Source organism: Lycium barbarum, chromosome 2 (assembly GCF_019175385.1).
Source record: "Lycium barbarum isolate Lr01 chromosome 2, ASM1917538v2, whole genome shotgun sequence".
In the NCBI taxonomy this organism is placed as follows: domain Eukaryota; kingdom Viridiplantae; phylum Streptophyta; class Magnoliopsida; order Solanales; family Solanaceae; genus Lycium; species Lycium barbarum.
The window spans coordinates 96,118,759-96,135,140 of NC_083338.1; the positions used below are offsets into that span (position 1 = coordinate 96,118,759).

The 16,382-nt window shown below is 34.3% G+C and overlaps 1 protein-coding gene and 1 long non-coding RNA gene across 3 annotated transcripts; one reads left to right on the forward strand and one right to left on the reverse strand.

Annotated features, from left to right (window-relative positions):
* Window positions 1-956: 956 nt before the first annotated feature.
* LOC132626659 (uncharacterized) lies at window positions 957-7,031 on the reverse strand. 2 transcript variants are annotated; one of them, XR_009577538.1, is made up of 4 exons: window positions 6,454-6,591; window positions 5,991-6,131; window positions 4,826-5,851; window positions 957-4,721 (listed from the first exon to the last, which is right to left on the reverse strand). It is a non-coding gene; the product is annotated as an uncharacterized LOC132626659 (long non-coding RNA). The 2 variants fall into 2 exon arrangements; XR_009577537.1 differs by having other exon boundaries at window positions 957-5,851; window positions 6,454-7,031.
* A 1,683-nt stretch (window positions 7,032-8,714) lies between these two features.
* LOC132626660 (protein DEHYDRATION-INDUCED 19 homolog 4-like) lies at window positions 8,715-14,069 on the forward strand. The gene is made up of 5 exons (XM_060341607.1): window positions 8,715-9,061; window positions 10,121-10,263; window positions 12,612-12,689; window positions 12,820-13,079; window positions 13,688-14,069. The coding sequence occupies exons 1-5, from the start codon at window positions 9,001-9,003 to the stop codon at window positions 13,794-13,796; spliced, it is 651 nt and encodes a 216-aa protein (XP_060197590.1). The 5' UTR covers window positions 8,715-9,000; the 3' UTR covers window positions 13,797-14,069.
* The last annotated feature ends 2,313 nt before the right edge of the window (window positions 14,070-16,382 follow it).

Genomic DNA, 16,382 nt, shown 5'->3' on the forward strand with positions numbered 1-16,382 from the left:
TGTTGAGATAATGAGTGAATGGGGAAACGAGGTCCATTCTGATGGCAAATGGGTCTTGAAGCACTTGGGATATTTGAACAAATTCTGGAAATATCCTTTTTTTTAAATGGAAGGATTTGAGAAAATTAAGTTGGTGAAAACAGACTGCTTTTGAACTCAAATATTTTCAACTATTTGGGCTGAAGCCCAAAACTTTATTGGACTAGATACGTTTTGGATCAAGTATAAGGATAAAGACGGATTTGGACGTGGAGTATTACTGACATATGGGCTTCAAACAAAATGAACAGAAATGGTTTCTTTATACAATGAACTTATATATATATATATATATATATATATATATATATATATATATATATATATATAATAAAACCCATAAGAACTAAACTCATTTTATTAGGTCTAGAATAATAGTGACTCTACTCGGGAGAAATCCCGGGTGTGTCCTAGTCCGGCAATAAAGTGAGTTGAAACTATATATATATATATAATAAAACCCATAAGAACTAAACTCATTTTATTAGGTCTAGAATAATAGCGACTCTACTCGGGAGAAATCCCGGGTGTGTCCTAGTCCGGCAATAAAGTGAGTTGAAACTTATGTGGATTTTTAAAACCAAAAACCCCTCTTTTATGAGGGGATTTTTTGCCGAATTGTTTTGAAACCATGATATGAATGAAATGACATTTTTGCGGAAAATTAGACATGTTTTTAACAAATAAGTACATTAATCGCACATTGAAGCTCGTAGGTCAACCGTGCTTTACGGATCTTTAATACTAGGGTGCGTAAAACCTTCCCTAGGGATCACCAGAACCCTTACCTTGGACTTTGGTCCAAAGGATTTTTACTCATTTTTGGAAAAAATCTTTAAACTTGGTTTTTCAAGTTTTCCATAATAAATTAGGTAGCGACTCTAAAATACTAAAATCCAATTAGAGCACCAACAATCTCATAGTAAATTTTATGCCTTAACCAGCGTAAAAGCAAATTGTAACAATCATCAGATAGGAATCTGCTAAATCATAAGAAAAATATGCTGAAAAGGGATGAGTTCGAAAAGACATACTATACAACTATGCTGTACAAAACTGTGCCGACAAGGCCATCATGAAATACTATACAACAAACTGTAGGCCAAAGAGGCCATACAACGTCTAACTATACCACGACTGCCTATAAACCTCTACTAGAGTATATGACATAATAAGATCGGGACAGGGTCCCGCCATACCCGTATGTACACAAAGGTATAACATACCAAAACTCAACAGCAACTCTGGAACAAAGGGAATGCTCCAATATCAGCTAAACCACAACCTACAAGGGCGGATCGTCAACCTGTCTACCTGAACCTGCAGGCATGAAATGCAGTGCCCCCCAGAAAAGAGACATCATTACAGAAAAAGTACTGAGTATGTAAGGCATGAAAGTAACATGAAAGAGACATAAAAGTACATAGGATGAAATGAATGTAACCTGTATGTCTGAACTGCCTCTAAGGGCCAATAATATGCATAAATACTGTGTGCATGCATATATGCCTATATAATGCTGGGTCATACATATATATGCATATATAACGCCTGTCAAGCCTCTATGGGTATCCCATCGTTTCATATCGGCCTCTGTGGGCATCATTATCATGTGACCTGCTGATCAAGTGGTAGTGCGTATATAACGTCGTCACCTTCCCCATAACCCATATGTATAATACATAATATACATGTATATAATGTCTGAGGGTTCATGGGTCTCTCTGTGTGTATATATATGATAAGAGTACATCTTGAATCTGTCGGAGTGACGTAAGGTCGTTACACCTCCGAACATCGTTTTGAGATAGTATTTTCATTAACAAGAGACTCTATGAATCATACTGAATCTGAAGAAGGACTTATTGAAAACAACATTCTAGAACTTGAATCAACAGGGGACATCCCTAGCCACTAAGAATAGAATCATTATGGAGTAGCGTTACATTTACGTTTCATTCATAAGGATCATGCCAAAAGAAGTAAAGTTAGCCTTAACATATCTCAAGTCGTCAACAAATCCCACAATGAAACTGTCGGGATAGTATTCCAATCTCCTTAGTCACTACGGTACACCTAGCAGCCAACAACACAACAACAACCCCATATAAGTCTATTTAATTCCACATCACTACTCACCCCAAGTTTTACATCAAAACAGCCCAATACACGCTTTATATACAACACTTATACACCTTCTGATACAATAACGGATACGCGGAAGCAACAAAATAACAAGGAAAGTAAAGGATAGATAGATTGACACAAGAAAATGGAATTAAAAGCAACCTAAAGGTGTATCAAACCTAAAGACCTCAATTAATTAGCATAAACAAGCACCAACCTCTTAGGATGACCTCAAGGGAATTGAATTCCCAAGCAACCAATCCTCTCACAATCAAAAATTCAACAAGAGCCATCCATGGCCTCTCTCATAAGTTTCTCTCTCTAGAGACAACTCTCAAAATCACTCATCTTTTCTTCCAAATGTCCAAAGTCGCCTAATGAAATGAAAGACTAGCTATTTATACTAACTAACTAATAGAAGACACTACATTATTACAATTATACCCTTAATGAAGTAAGGGCCTTGTTTGGCTAGTCTTGTGGAGATGGAAATCTTGAATTGGCTAACCTCCCTTGCTCGGTGGCCACTTAATGCTCTTCCATCTCCCATCCGTCCTCTCCATGCTATTATCCAAACTTTGACTACACGGGACGTTCCTCGAAATGTCTTTGAGGCAACTCGGCTTGTATCACCTTCTTCTTCCAATTATACCAAGCACAACATCCTCAATACAATCTCAACACCAACTATTATCCTTACAACAAGGTTTTAGCTTACAAACACATTTACAACATGACTCAAGTTAGATTACATCTCAACATATACCCAAATTCATATTTGAACCTTTCTTCCAACTCATGTCCCTCCAAACCTAGCATAACCATTATATAAACTCATAAACATGGAATTAAGATAAAATCTTACCTCAAAACTCAAGAACACATTAATTGCAAGAATGCTTCACCTTGAAGTATCCTCCAAAACCACTACCAAGAGGAGAAACAAACTTCCATAATCACTGTAGAACCTTTAAACACTTGATCTTCTCTTTTGATCCTTGATTTCACTTAGATGTTTGATAGATATGTCGGAGAGAACTTTTTGGATGGTTAGAGATTAGGGGAAATGGAGAAAATGAAATAAGATGAGGGATACACGAATAAGATAAAAAACTTAATTGAGCCGACTTAAAAATACGGCCACAAGTACGGACCATATTTTTAAATATGGTCCGAATCTTGGACCGTAATTCCCATCAAAATATTTTGCCTCTTTTCCAAGAGAAGTACGGACCGTATTTCCAAATGCGGTCCCTATTTCTCATATACGGTCCGTATTATGCTTGCCAAAATCAACTTTCGACGAAACGTATTTCTCTTCGATTCATTTATCCTCTAATCCTTCCAACACTTGCCAAACATGAACCTAAACCCTCGTATACTCAAGATGAACACGTCTAATCTCACATATCCTAAAAAATAACTTCGTTTTCCGAATCTATAGCAACCAACTTATGAAGAAACTTAACGTATAAAAGTACGATGTGTAACAGTATATTATGGGAAAGCTTTAAGCCAAGGTATTTGCACATACTCACAACTTTCATGTATGAATCCACTGCCTGAGAAAGAAGGGATTTATTCCAACTTCGAGTTATAATTTTTTTTAGTGAGAGTTGTATCTCCTAGGACACCCTCTAAATCGGTTGAAAGATTCATTAAAGAACCCAAGTTCGGATGTAACCAAATTTCTTATTCAAATCTTACAATATGTTACTGCATCTCTGAGATCCCACATCAGTGCTATTAAGACACACCAGAGACTTTCATCAATGATTTATTGGGGAGTGTTTTGCTCCGGAAAGTAGAATACAATCAGGTGTTTTATGGGCATAATTATACTTATAAGCATGATTATCGCGACAAATTTTGTAATTGCAAACAGGCATCACATCTATTAATAGAAGTTAAGTTGTTTCGCCTAGGATTGTTTTCTTTTAAAAACGGATAATCCACATTACAACGTCGTATTTCCCTGATGTTTTTTTGGTCAAATATTCCCTAATGTTAAACACATCAAATACAAATAGAAGTTTATAGAAGCGAGTTTATTGATTACTAACGAAAACGATAGAATCTAAGAAACAATAGTGCATAGGGGTTAAGGGTGAAGCTAGTAAATTTTTTGTTTTAGGCCGCAAAATTTATTAAGGAAAAATGACTAAAATAAACCTCAAACTATGCTCGGATCTGCAGTAACACACCTATACTTTACGGGGGTCCTATTATCCCTGACTATTTTTTTTAGTGCAATTTAATGACATTTATCTAGTGATTAGAATGTCAACCAATTTTTTTCAACTTCAGTGTAACACATGCACCGAGGAAAAGCCACAAAGACCCTCATTCGATCATTTTCATTTTATTCACACTTCGAATTTCTCCAAAAAAAAAAAAAAAAATCCCCCGTCTCTCTTTGATTTGACCATGGATTTTTAGTCGATTCTCTTGAAATTTAACCTTGTTATTCATTGGATCCCTCAAATAATCGAGCTTCATAATTGGATCTTCATTGTCCGTACAAAGCCAATCTCTTAGCTCTTTCATGACTGACCCTAATTTTGTATACAAAAAATTTGGGGAAAAATTAGAAGCCTAACCTTTTAAATTTAAAATACAAATGAAAAAAGAGAAGAAATTTACACAAATGGTAGGTTACCTCTTGAAGACAACCGTAATTTGAAGGTTAGGGTTTGAGTTTTCTAGCTTCAACGGTGATGAAATTGGGTCTACAATGGTGATGAAGTCGGACAAAGATGGAGATATAAGGGGGTTAAAATAAAATAACAGTTGGGACCGCCACGTGGCAAAAAATAAACAAGCTAGCTGAGATTTATTTACCCCTTATGCGCTCCTTGTGCATGTTCTCACCTTCTCTTTCAGCTCACCAGATAAATGCCATTAAAATCCACTGAAAAATAGTCAGGGGTAAAGATGCTCGTAAAGTATAGGTGTGTTACAACAAATATGACCATAGTTTGAGGTGTATTTTAGTCATTTTCCTAATTTTTAATAGCGAAGTTTATGATTTTATTTTCGCTTGGACAACATTGAAGATTGTTAAAAAAAAAGTAATTAATTTATATAAAAAAAGAAAAATTACCTAATTTTTAATAAAATATTTAGAACCTTGAATCAAACTACTCAAATCTTGATATTAATAAATAAAGTTTTTACAAAGGTAATGAATTGTAAACATATGACAACATCTTACTAACAAGAATTAATCCTTACTATTATAAATAATAATATTACTATATAAAGTTAAATTAAAGGCTTTATGTGTTTTAAAATTACTACACAAGACAACTATGAGGAGAAAAAAGGCAACACTATCCTTTTCTTTTGTGTATGTTACTTAAAGCCTCTTATTAAAATTTGGTGGTCACTAATTTCATTGAGACAACCTTGATAATGTACATGACCTTTTCAAGGGGAGATTCATGGAACCTTTCAGCTTCATCAACTAAGAAACATGTCAACACATCCACCAAATAGTTATTCAACTCATACTGGAAACAGATCAACAATTAAAAAATAACGTGCAAAAAAGAAATTCAAACAAAGAAACATGCCCTTTTTTACTCACAACTTTGTCAAGATCCTCTTCTGCTTCCAAATTATCCTCAGAAGAAACATCGATTTGCAGCTTTCCTCTAGAGTAAAGATACATTGCTTCATCGTACTGTAAAATCAGAGATAAATACGGAAATTGATTTGCAATTCATTGCATTTCGATGCTTCAACTTCTCATGCATTTCGTATTCTAAAATTAGAGACAAATCATGTATTCGATACTCGAAATTCCACTGGAAGAGACTTACCATTAGGTATCGCCTTAAGTTTTTTCAAAGCCTCTGCAGCTCTTCAACTTCTCCATCTGTTGTCGTGAGTAGATATATTTGTCGAGAAAATAATTAACTCGTTTTGTGTATTCAATGGCCATTTTGAATTTCTCTTCTCCTCTGATAGAGGTAGCCATTTCCGATTCAGCGATGTTAAAGAAAGAGGAAAATATCAAATTTTAAGAAGTTCAACCAAACTCTGTCCGTGGGAAGTTATATTAGTGAATCTTTTGTGAAATGAAATGTGAGTATTCTTCAAGTATTGAATTAACAAATGGGGACTCTTTTGACTAGTTGTGATGGAAACACACTTAAAATGTGATTAAGTTAAACGGAATCCGAATTGTAATATTTAAAACTTATTAAAATTTAAAAAATTACAAAAAACAACAATTTCTTTTAACCCCAAATCCTTTATTTAAAAAATAAAAAAGTAAAACACCTTTTTCGGGATTTAAAAAGGCAACAATTGTCTCTTCTCTCTTCCTTCTGTGGGATTGTTTTTCTTCTTCTTCACTCCTTTCTCTGTGATTTTTTTTCTCCATTTTTGTTGTTGCTGTTGCAGCTTGTCATTGTTGCTGCTCGTCTTCTCCATTGTTTCGTCCATTCTTCTCTTCGCTGTTGCTGTAACTTCTCTGGTAAATTTCCTTTTATTTTCTCGCTTTCACTACAGTCAAACAGTTAAGGATTTGATTTTTGAAACAGAAAATTATCCTTTTCGTTATTTAAAATTGGGATCCCAAACCCTATGAGTAAATGCCTACTTGGTATGATTCTAGGCATTGATTACTCAATTTAAAAAAAAAAAAAAAAATTGTATACTTTGAAAATACATAAAGTCAGCAAATTTAATGATTAAAAATAGTCTAAGCACGTTTTAAATATTTACAACATTTTCAAATGAAAATAATAGGAGTACCACCCTTCATTTTTTCTTTTTCATTGACAAAGGGACAAATGATTTAAGTGGTATGTCTTGTTTCCAAAATAATAAGTCGGTCCAAAAGTGAAAGGTGTATAGTGTCCCATCCAATCCCAATCGTGCAATAAAGTTCAACTTTAAGCCTTCTTTATGTACGCCCTTTGTCTAGGGTTGTTCACGGTTTTGGTTAAAATCAAAATCAAACTGAAAATTTAACTAAATCGAATAAAAAAATTAATATTTGGTTTGATTTGATTTTAAATTTTAAAAACCGATAATATTTAGTTTGGTTATGGTTCTATTAAAAAATAACCGAATAAAAAACCGAACCAAACCGATAAATTATATACATAAATTTTTTAATTATATATATGTATAATATTAGTTTTTCATAAATAATTATAAATATTTTATGCCTTTTAATCATTAATTTGATTTTTGGTCTACTTATTTCACATGATTGTTTAAGGCCCATGTTTTTAAGAATATGTCCAAGCCCATGTCTTTAAGCTTTTTAACTCTTTTAAATGTTAAGTGTAAACCTACTAATAGAAGCTCGCGTTAGAGTCTAATGTCTTTAACTTAAATTTTTAGCCTTTCTTTGTCAGTCATTTGATTTTAGGTTGTTTCTTTTTTTTCGAATTTATACCTTTCTTTTTTCTTGTCTGAATGGGTCCTAAACTTCTAATATTTTTCATATGAAAATGACAGAGGTTGTAGATTTGGAGGTTCCTATAGAAGATACTTCAGTAACATCAGCATTTACTGCAACTCAAGCACATGGTAATTCTCTAATACTTCTTCCGTAGGTAATTCTTCTAAAAAGCAGAAAAGAACAACTCATTGTAGTCGAGACCCTAGCCTTGGAGATAATGATAGAAAAACATCTGAAGTTTGGGATCATTACACAATTTTTTTTAATAAAATTGGAGAATTGAGGGCAAAATGCAAGTACTGCCCCAAAGTTTGGGATCATTACACAAAGTTTTTTTATTTCATATATTTTCATTTTAATTTTAGGTAGTCTTTATGTTTAATTAATATGTATGTTTGTAACAACAACTAAAAGTCCCCATGTTCTACTTTATTTCCAGGTATGTGTATTAAGATGACAAAAATGGTGCAGCCACTACTAAGTTAGTTTTAGCTCTATATGTAATAGTTTAGCAACTTTGGGTAACTTGAGTACTACATTATCACTAATAGTAAAAATGTTTCTATGATGTATGTTCGAGCTTAAACTATAAATAAAAGTTATCGTTTGAACAAAAAAAAAAGACATGTCATTTTCAACTTTTTAATATTTTACTGATAAGTCTCATGGTTGCTAGTCATAGACCGAGAAATCGAACCAAACCGATGATTATTATTTTATTTGGTTTGGTTATGATTTTAGATATTTAAAAACCGACTAAATTGGTTTGATTATGGTTTTAATCAATAACCGACCCTAACCGAACCCTGAACGCCCCTACCTTTGTCCCAATTTAACATATTTGTTTTGTCTAGTTTGTCCAAAAAGAATACTTCTATTTCGATAATTATAAATAATATAACTTAAAGCTTCTGCATCTTTTAATCTTACTAAAATAATTTAGAGACACACATATATTTTTGACCGGTTTTAGAATATAAATTTTAACTTTTTTTAAATTCGTACCTAATCAAATTATAGAGCCACATATATATTTCTGACGGGTTTTAGAACATAAATGTTTACTTTTTTTAAATTCATACCTAATCAAACTATATAACATATATTGAAACGGAAGTGCTCTACCAAAGCCGTGTTATAAACTCCAAGCACCTGCCACCGTGAAATTTGGTGGAGGGTTTGCCTAATTGCTCTTTCTCTTCCCTTTTTCCTGGAAACTTCACAACCCCCCCCCCCCCCCCCCCCCTAATTTTCTTCACATCTTCTTGGTCCAAGTCTTGATTAAATTATTTGAATCTTGGTCTTCCTTTCATTTTCATACCCAAAAAAGGTTTCATCTTTAAGCCAAAGTGGTACAATAATTTATTGAAATTTCTAAGTTATTATTTTTTGCAAGTGTGGGGGATAATATAATGGATTCAGATTCTTGGACTCGTCTATTTACTTCTTCAAGGCGTTACCAATCTCGATCAGGTCAGTATTATGTCACTAGTATTTTCTTTTTTAGGCTTACCAAGAATGATGTTGGTGTAACAATTGCAACCCCCAAATATTTTTGGCTTTATTTTTTGAGGTGGGATATGAAATTTGTATTTGCATTTGCATTTGCTCTTTATAGGTTGCAGTTTTATTTAGAATGTACTTTGATTTGCTGTTCATGGATTTTCCCTTGCTTAGAAATGAACCAAAAATCAAGATTACAATTTTTGGTTTCCTGAGCTTGGGTTTTTTAGTGTAAGTTTCCTTAACTGAAAATGGAGAAATTTACATTTTCTTTTGTGGGTTTTGCTTATTCTTAGCAGCATTAATGTAAATAGAAATTGTTGCTTATGGGTGTTCCTTCTTAGAGACTTAACCTGGTGTAAAGATTACATCTTTTGGGCCTTTTTTTTTTCTGCTTTTGTTTGTGAGCTGAGATAAAGTAGACAGGTTTATCTAACTGAAAAAATATGGGAGATTTTGCGTTTGCATTTCTGGATTTTTCATTTTCTCATTAGTGGTTTTACTTGGAATGTATATAGAGAATGTTGCTGCACAGAAATGAACTAGGTTTAAAGATCACAAATGTATGGAGGAATACGCATTTATATTTCTAGCGTTTTCTTATCTACCGAGTGGTTAGAAATTGTTTCTCATAGGCTTTCCTTGCCCAGAAATTAACCAGGTGTAAAAAAGTATGACTCTTTATTTTCTCTTTAGTTAACTGGAATATGGAAAAGTGGGATAGGGTATTTTATATTTGCATTTCTGGGTTTAGAGAATTTGTTCTTTGAGGGTCTTCTTCCTTGCTCAGAAATGACCCCAATAAGAAGGTTGTAAGTTTTTGGTTTATCAACTCCTATCCCTTCAGTCTCTGAATTGTGGTTTGGGGGGATGTATATGTTTCCCACTACAAGATAAGTACGAGGAGAAGAAAAATTTTACGTTTGCATTTCTGGGTATCCTTTCCTAAATTATCTAGAAACATGGTTGGGAATGGTAATATATAGCTTTTCCTGTTTGGCGGAAGTGAATTTTTGGTGTGTTTTGCAGAAATCTATAACCTAGGAGAGGAGTATGATTGTGAAGAGGAGTCGAGGCCAGAGTTTCTCTGTCCTTTCTGTGCGGAGGATTTTGATATTGTTGGACTATGTTGTCATATCGATGAAGAGCATGCTGTTGAGGCTAAGAATGGGGTACAATATCTCTACTACTACTACTTCTTTCCCGATTTGTTTTCATTGAGTTAGCAAATGTAGGTTATGCTTAAGTTTCTAAAACCAGGGTTATCGTCATAAAATCTTTCTTATTTGCTGTGCCATCTTTACACGTGACCTTATTAGGAAATGCTTTCTTCCGTTTTCCTCTTTTACTATTCTTCCTGCGAACCCAGTGGGTTTGTGAGAATAAGCATTGGCAATCTAAAGTGGAGGCGTTCATTTTATGAGATGATGCTTTACCTTTAAGGCTTTACCTGTGTTTATGTCTGTAGAGGTTTCGACTTAAAAGTTCATAGCAGTGAATCACACTAGTTGTGTGAGCTTTGATCTTCACATTTTGGAAGTAGTGAAGTGAAATAGTTTTCTGTTCCCATTACCTATGTGTTAAAAAATAGAGTTTGTTGGTTTCTCTCTCCTTCAAAGTATGGAGATACATAAATTTGTAAATCATGTACCATATAAAAGCAAGCAATATATAGCTAAAATATCAGAAGCATTGTGTGCAAGTAACACTGGTGCTACATTGCACAGTGTTTTCGGCTGATAACCTGCTTCCCTTGTTCAACTGTAAAGATTCTGGATCAACCATGAATCTGAGTGATGAGAATCTATCTTCACAAAATTGCGAAACTTGTACTTAAATTGATCAAGCTGCTAGCCACTTGACAATGCTCCAAGCAAAAAAAAAAAAGTGTTCTTTGTGTGGCAATCTTTATTAGAAATACGAGTAGCTAATTTTTATTTTTTTCCGTTCTTCTACTATTGTGATGGTTCAAGTTAAAAAAAAAAAAAAAGGCCCTTACTTATTTCTTGCCCAGCTCTTTCTTCTTATGTTCAGTTGTTAGACATCACTACCTCTTCTTCTCTGGAAAAAGAGAAGGTAAACAAATGAACTTTCTCCTACCCCTTTCTAAATTTCTGCCAGTCAACTTTCCGATCTTCCAGTTTGAGGTAATGTTGAATGGATGGAGAGTTAACCTTTTGCATTTCTGACTTCTTGCAATAGCTTGAGTGCCTGCAAATTTTGAAATGGATGTTTTATCTGCTGTTAGTTGATAGTCAACTTCCTTCCCAATACGTTAAAGTGCAAGATGAATTTGGGATTTAGGGCCCAAGTTACGGATATTGATGGATAGATGAAGACTCTTGCTTTACATCTTATGTTTAGTCTCAATTTGATGAAGATAAATTGTTAACACCTTTTTTTCCAACTCCCAAGCTAATAGAAACATCTAAACAAGAAGAAAAGACCTTGGAGGCTCTCGTTTCATAAAGAAAAGGTAAGTGAAGCCATATCCAGGGTATTCGCTAGAATTATCACATCTGAGTCAAGGTTTTCATCTTGTTTCTTTCCTTCACAATACCGAATTGCAGAAGCTCAGCCTTCCTCTTTCTCTCTTGACATAGGAGAGGTGGTAGTTATGTCGATGCGGAGGAATGAGGAGGCTATAGCCTATTTTTTTTTGTTTTGGGTGGGGGAGGGGGGGGGGGGGGTTTGGGTTGACTCATTTTTGGGATGCTATGCACGCCATTCACCCTCCTGTCGAGATAAGGAAATTTGAAAGTATACTCTGTTTGCATACCCTTGTTTACTCCTTCAGTCAGCTTTGGCTATTTTTTTTATTATTGTAGTGGCCACCAGGACTTTGGTCTAGTATGGGTAGTGGCTTTTGAAGAGCTGCATATATGACCAATTCTTCACCAGCGCTCAACATGCCCCGTAGCAAAGTAAACTATTTAGTTTTCCAATTCTCTTTGTTTGGGGAAAACATTAGCCAAAAGTCAGTGTGGCTTAAGTGACTTCTTTTAAAATGTCACTCAATTCAAACAATAGCTCTTGTATTTTAGGGATTGTTTCTGAAAATGTTTTAGTTACACAGAATAGTTTCAGAACAATATTTTTTCAACAAACAAAATCTATTTCATGTGTTGTCTAAATTATGTTGTTGCGTTCTTGTTTCCTTCTGTACTTTTTACATGCGACCTTTTTAATCGAAGACTCAGCATCATTGACCTAAGAATATGATATTAAGCTTAGAACCAGAAATTGAGATTTCAATTACACAGGCTAGGATCAGGTATGTAAAGTGATTGGGACCAATTTTTTTTATTTTTTTTTAATGATTATTTAATTATATCAATCCATTATTGTTTAACCTTTATTTCTACTATTTCTCAGAAAACACTAGATCTGTGAACAGTTTATGCTACTAGATAGTCAGTTGAATCTCTGGCAAGTGATCAGGGTGTTGAAGAGCACAAATTGTTGTCTACCATTTTATCAAGTTTTTTGGTGATGTTAGATAACATGTCTGTATATGCAGATATGTCCGGTTTGTGCAAAAAGAGTTGGAATGGATTTGGTTGGTCATATTACTCAGCAACATGGAAATATTTTAAAGGTATCCTTTTTGGTTATCTTTCATGAGCTTCGATCTTGAGACCCCCTTTTGGGTTTGCTTCAGTAGCAAATGTGCAGCACATCAGAGTTCTTTTATTAATGCATGGTATTTATCATTGACTGCATTACAGGTGCAGCGCAAGAGAAGATGTCGGAGAGGTGGTACTTCGGCTCTCTCTATTTTAAGAAGAGAGCTAAGGGAAGGGAGTTTGCAATCCATCCTTGGGGGATCCTCTCGTTTGGTTTCTTCCTCCACTACAGAGCCAGATCCTTTGTTATCTTCATTCATTCACAATACACCTTTGGCTAATGAAATTCCTGATGTTCAACCTTTATCTTCTGCTAAACAAAGTTCAAAAAAAGAAAGCACTCTTGAGAACTCATCTGAAAGGTAAGGACGCATCACTACTTTTGTTTCTGTTTTTGTTTTCCCCGTCTTCCTCTCAAGTGCCTATTCTAATGTGTATTACCCTAGTTCCCTGGAGTTTCTTGGTTCATGACTCTTTGATTGCATGTTTGAGTGGCAAACCTGGTTAAACCTTGTTTCATTGATCACGTCTGTTTGGTAACTTGATTAAACTTTTTGTCCATCATCGAATTGTATAACAATTTTTTTATCTGGACAGCCTTTTACTTTTTTGCTTATTATTATGTTAGACATGCAAATTTGCTTAGCATTTACAAAATACATTTCTCATCCATATGATGTATGCTAGTTTTATTTGTCAATAGGGTTAAAATACTCCTGCCATTTGACAAAAGGAACTAGTGATAACTGTCAAGGGAGTGCGAGGGCTACTTAGAAGTCACTCCCCCCGGGTTGTTTGTGTGTGTGGAGGGGGGGGGGGGGTGTTGAGGGGAGATTGTCAGCTAGCGTCAAGATCCATGGCAACGAGCTTTTGTTTACTAGCATTCGTTTTTGGAGTTGTGACTTCCCTCTTTGGTCCCATTTCTATTACCTCTGTCCTAGATTGTTGATTGTGTTGTTATTTTGAACAGAAATGTTGAGCAATCTCCGCTATCTGACGAAGACCAAGAAGAGATGGCGAGGAAGAGTAAGTTTGTGCAAGGGCTACTGCTATCCACCTTTCTTAAAGAAGACTTCTAAATGTGAAGAGGATAATGTTTAGCTTGGGTAGAGAAAAGAAGAGGATGCTGTCGTTCTGTCTACTAGTTAGGTGAAGAGGGAACTCGTAAAAGTCCTGCTTATGTGTATATTAAAGACTCGGTTAGTTTTCCATCTTCAATGTGGGCAAATATGCTCATATATATTCTAATTACTTGTGTGAAGCGACGAGAAACATATATGAGTATATAGCTAGTTTCACTAAACTTAATCAAGTGTGGAAGCAGCTAGCGAAGGTGAAATAATTTTTCATCATCTCAGTTTATCGGGAGATTCAGCACTTCAACTAGTCTACATGTTCCTCAAAGGGATCTCTTAGTTGTTGAGAAGGTTGCCCAAGAGTGGCTTAAGGCGTATGTAGTAAAACTTACAAAGTAAACCAGAAGTTTTATGGCTCATAATCCAGTTGATATCTTGTAGTTCTATAGTTAAAATTCATAAAATTCATAATAACCAACCGGAATCAACAATTAATCCAAAAATCCTATTAGTAATTTTTTTCAAAGATTTTTCGCTGGACGATAGAAACAAATTTCTTCTGAAATTATTCAAGGAGAAAAAATCACTTACATAACTATCTCAACAATTTATTTATATTTGAAATATAACACTCATGAGTCAAATTATCTCTCTTTTTTTTTTTTTTTTTTTTTGGCGCCTTTACCTAAGCTTGATTCTTTCGCGGTTTTTTTTCTCTCTGATTACCTTGTTTGATTAGTCATGTAACACAAGAACACAATCCAAGAAAAAAACCATAAAACTAAAAAGCGAAAAGAATGAATATGATTAAATTTCATATACCCACAAAATGACACACAAACAATACAATAAGAGACATAAATCTCATCAAATTTGAAGTACTTACAGAACTATACACGAACGAAAGGGTGAAAAATGAAAAATACTCAAGAGATATTTACAATTAGAATTGACATTTCCCAAATAGAAGACAGGCAAAAAGATTAAGAGAACATCATAAATTGCAAAAGCAAAATAAATCTGATTAGATTTCACATCCCAATATTAGCTGTCGTAATCCTGGTAGATGTAGTGGTCTCGATGTGAAGAGAAACTAAAATAGTTTAAACGGCAAAGCCTCAAATATGCCCCTAACCTTTGCGAAATTTTACACATTTGCCCGTCGTTAAAAGGTTGGTGCAAAGATGCCCCTAACGTTTTTTTTTTTGGCCATACATGCCCTTGAGTTAACGGAAAATATTGGAGGGCATATTTGTTCAGTTTCGCAAACGTTAGGGGCATATTTGAGCCTTTGAAATTCCTGAATATTATGGCACAAAATATCATTGCATTCCAAAACATAAAAAAACATTTGTAATTACAATCCATCCACCATTGTATTACATCAAAATTATACAACTAAAAGAGCAGATGCAATTACAAACATCTTTTAAAGATTGTTTTCACAACAAGAACATCATTTTCCCTTTTCAAAAGATTTTTTTTTACTAATGATAATACCATTTTTATTTTTCAATTTGTTGTTCTTTCTGGATATTTTTTGTCTTCTCAGTCCCAATATCTACACAATAATGGATGCAACAATTACCGCAATAAAACAGAAACATAAAAAAGGAGATAACTTATATTAGACTTATGACACATGAAAAAATGTCTCCCGCGGTGCTCAAAATTTTGATAATAATAATAGAAAGAGTATCACATTTTAAGCATTTATACGGTTTCTTACATAACATTCAATGTGGTTTGGCTCTTTCGTGAATTTCACGCATAACCGAAATTTAGTAGAATCATTTGAAGTCCATAAGTGAGATGGAGTGCAGTAACTCCACGTCCACAAACCCTTCCACAACTCCACATCCACAAACCCTTCCACAGCTATTTGAAGAACTCGAAGATTCCAACATTTCATAAACAAGTGAAAGAATAAGAGAGAAAAGTGAGGGGTTGTACGATAAGTGTGGAGTTTCAAAATGCAGTTGCAATAAATTATTGGCTAGCATAAAGTGCACTACAAAAAAATCTGAGAACTATTTGTGCCGTAATATTCAGGAATTTCAAAGGCTCGAATATGCCCCTAATGTTTGCGAAACTGAACAAATATTCCCTCCAATATTTTCCGTTAACTCAAGGGCATGTATGGCCAAAAAAAAAAAAAACGTTAGGGGATCTTTGCACCAACCTTTTAACGACGGGCAAATGTGTACAATTTCGCAAAGGTTAGGGGCATATTTGGACTTTAACCGTAGTTTAAATAACAATAACAGTAATAATAATAACAACAATGATAATGATAAAAAGAATTATTTGCTTATCTCTACGTATCATACTCCAAATTCATCACCTCTCTATGATTGAATCATGAGTTATTCACTTTGTTTAAAATTAAGAAAAGTTCATCTTATTGTCCATTTCCGGGAAGAATTTCTTCAGAAACAGCTCCATATAGATTACTCCACCAGCAAAACACAGCAGTAAGGTACTAGGGACATGCAAATACGGTTTGCCTTTGAATGGTGTAACAGGTTTGTCTACGATTTGAGAAATATTTAAACATGTCTCGAGTATGTTAGTGAACATTAAAACCTG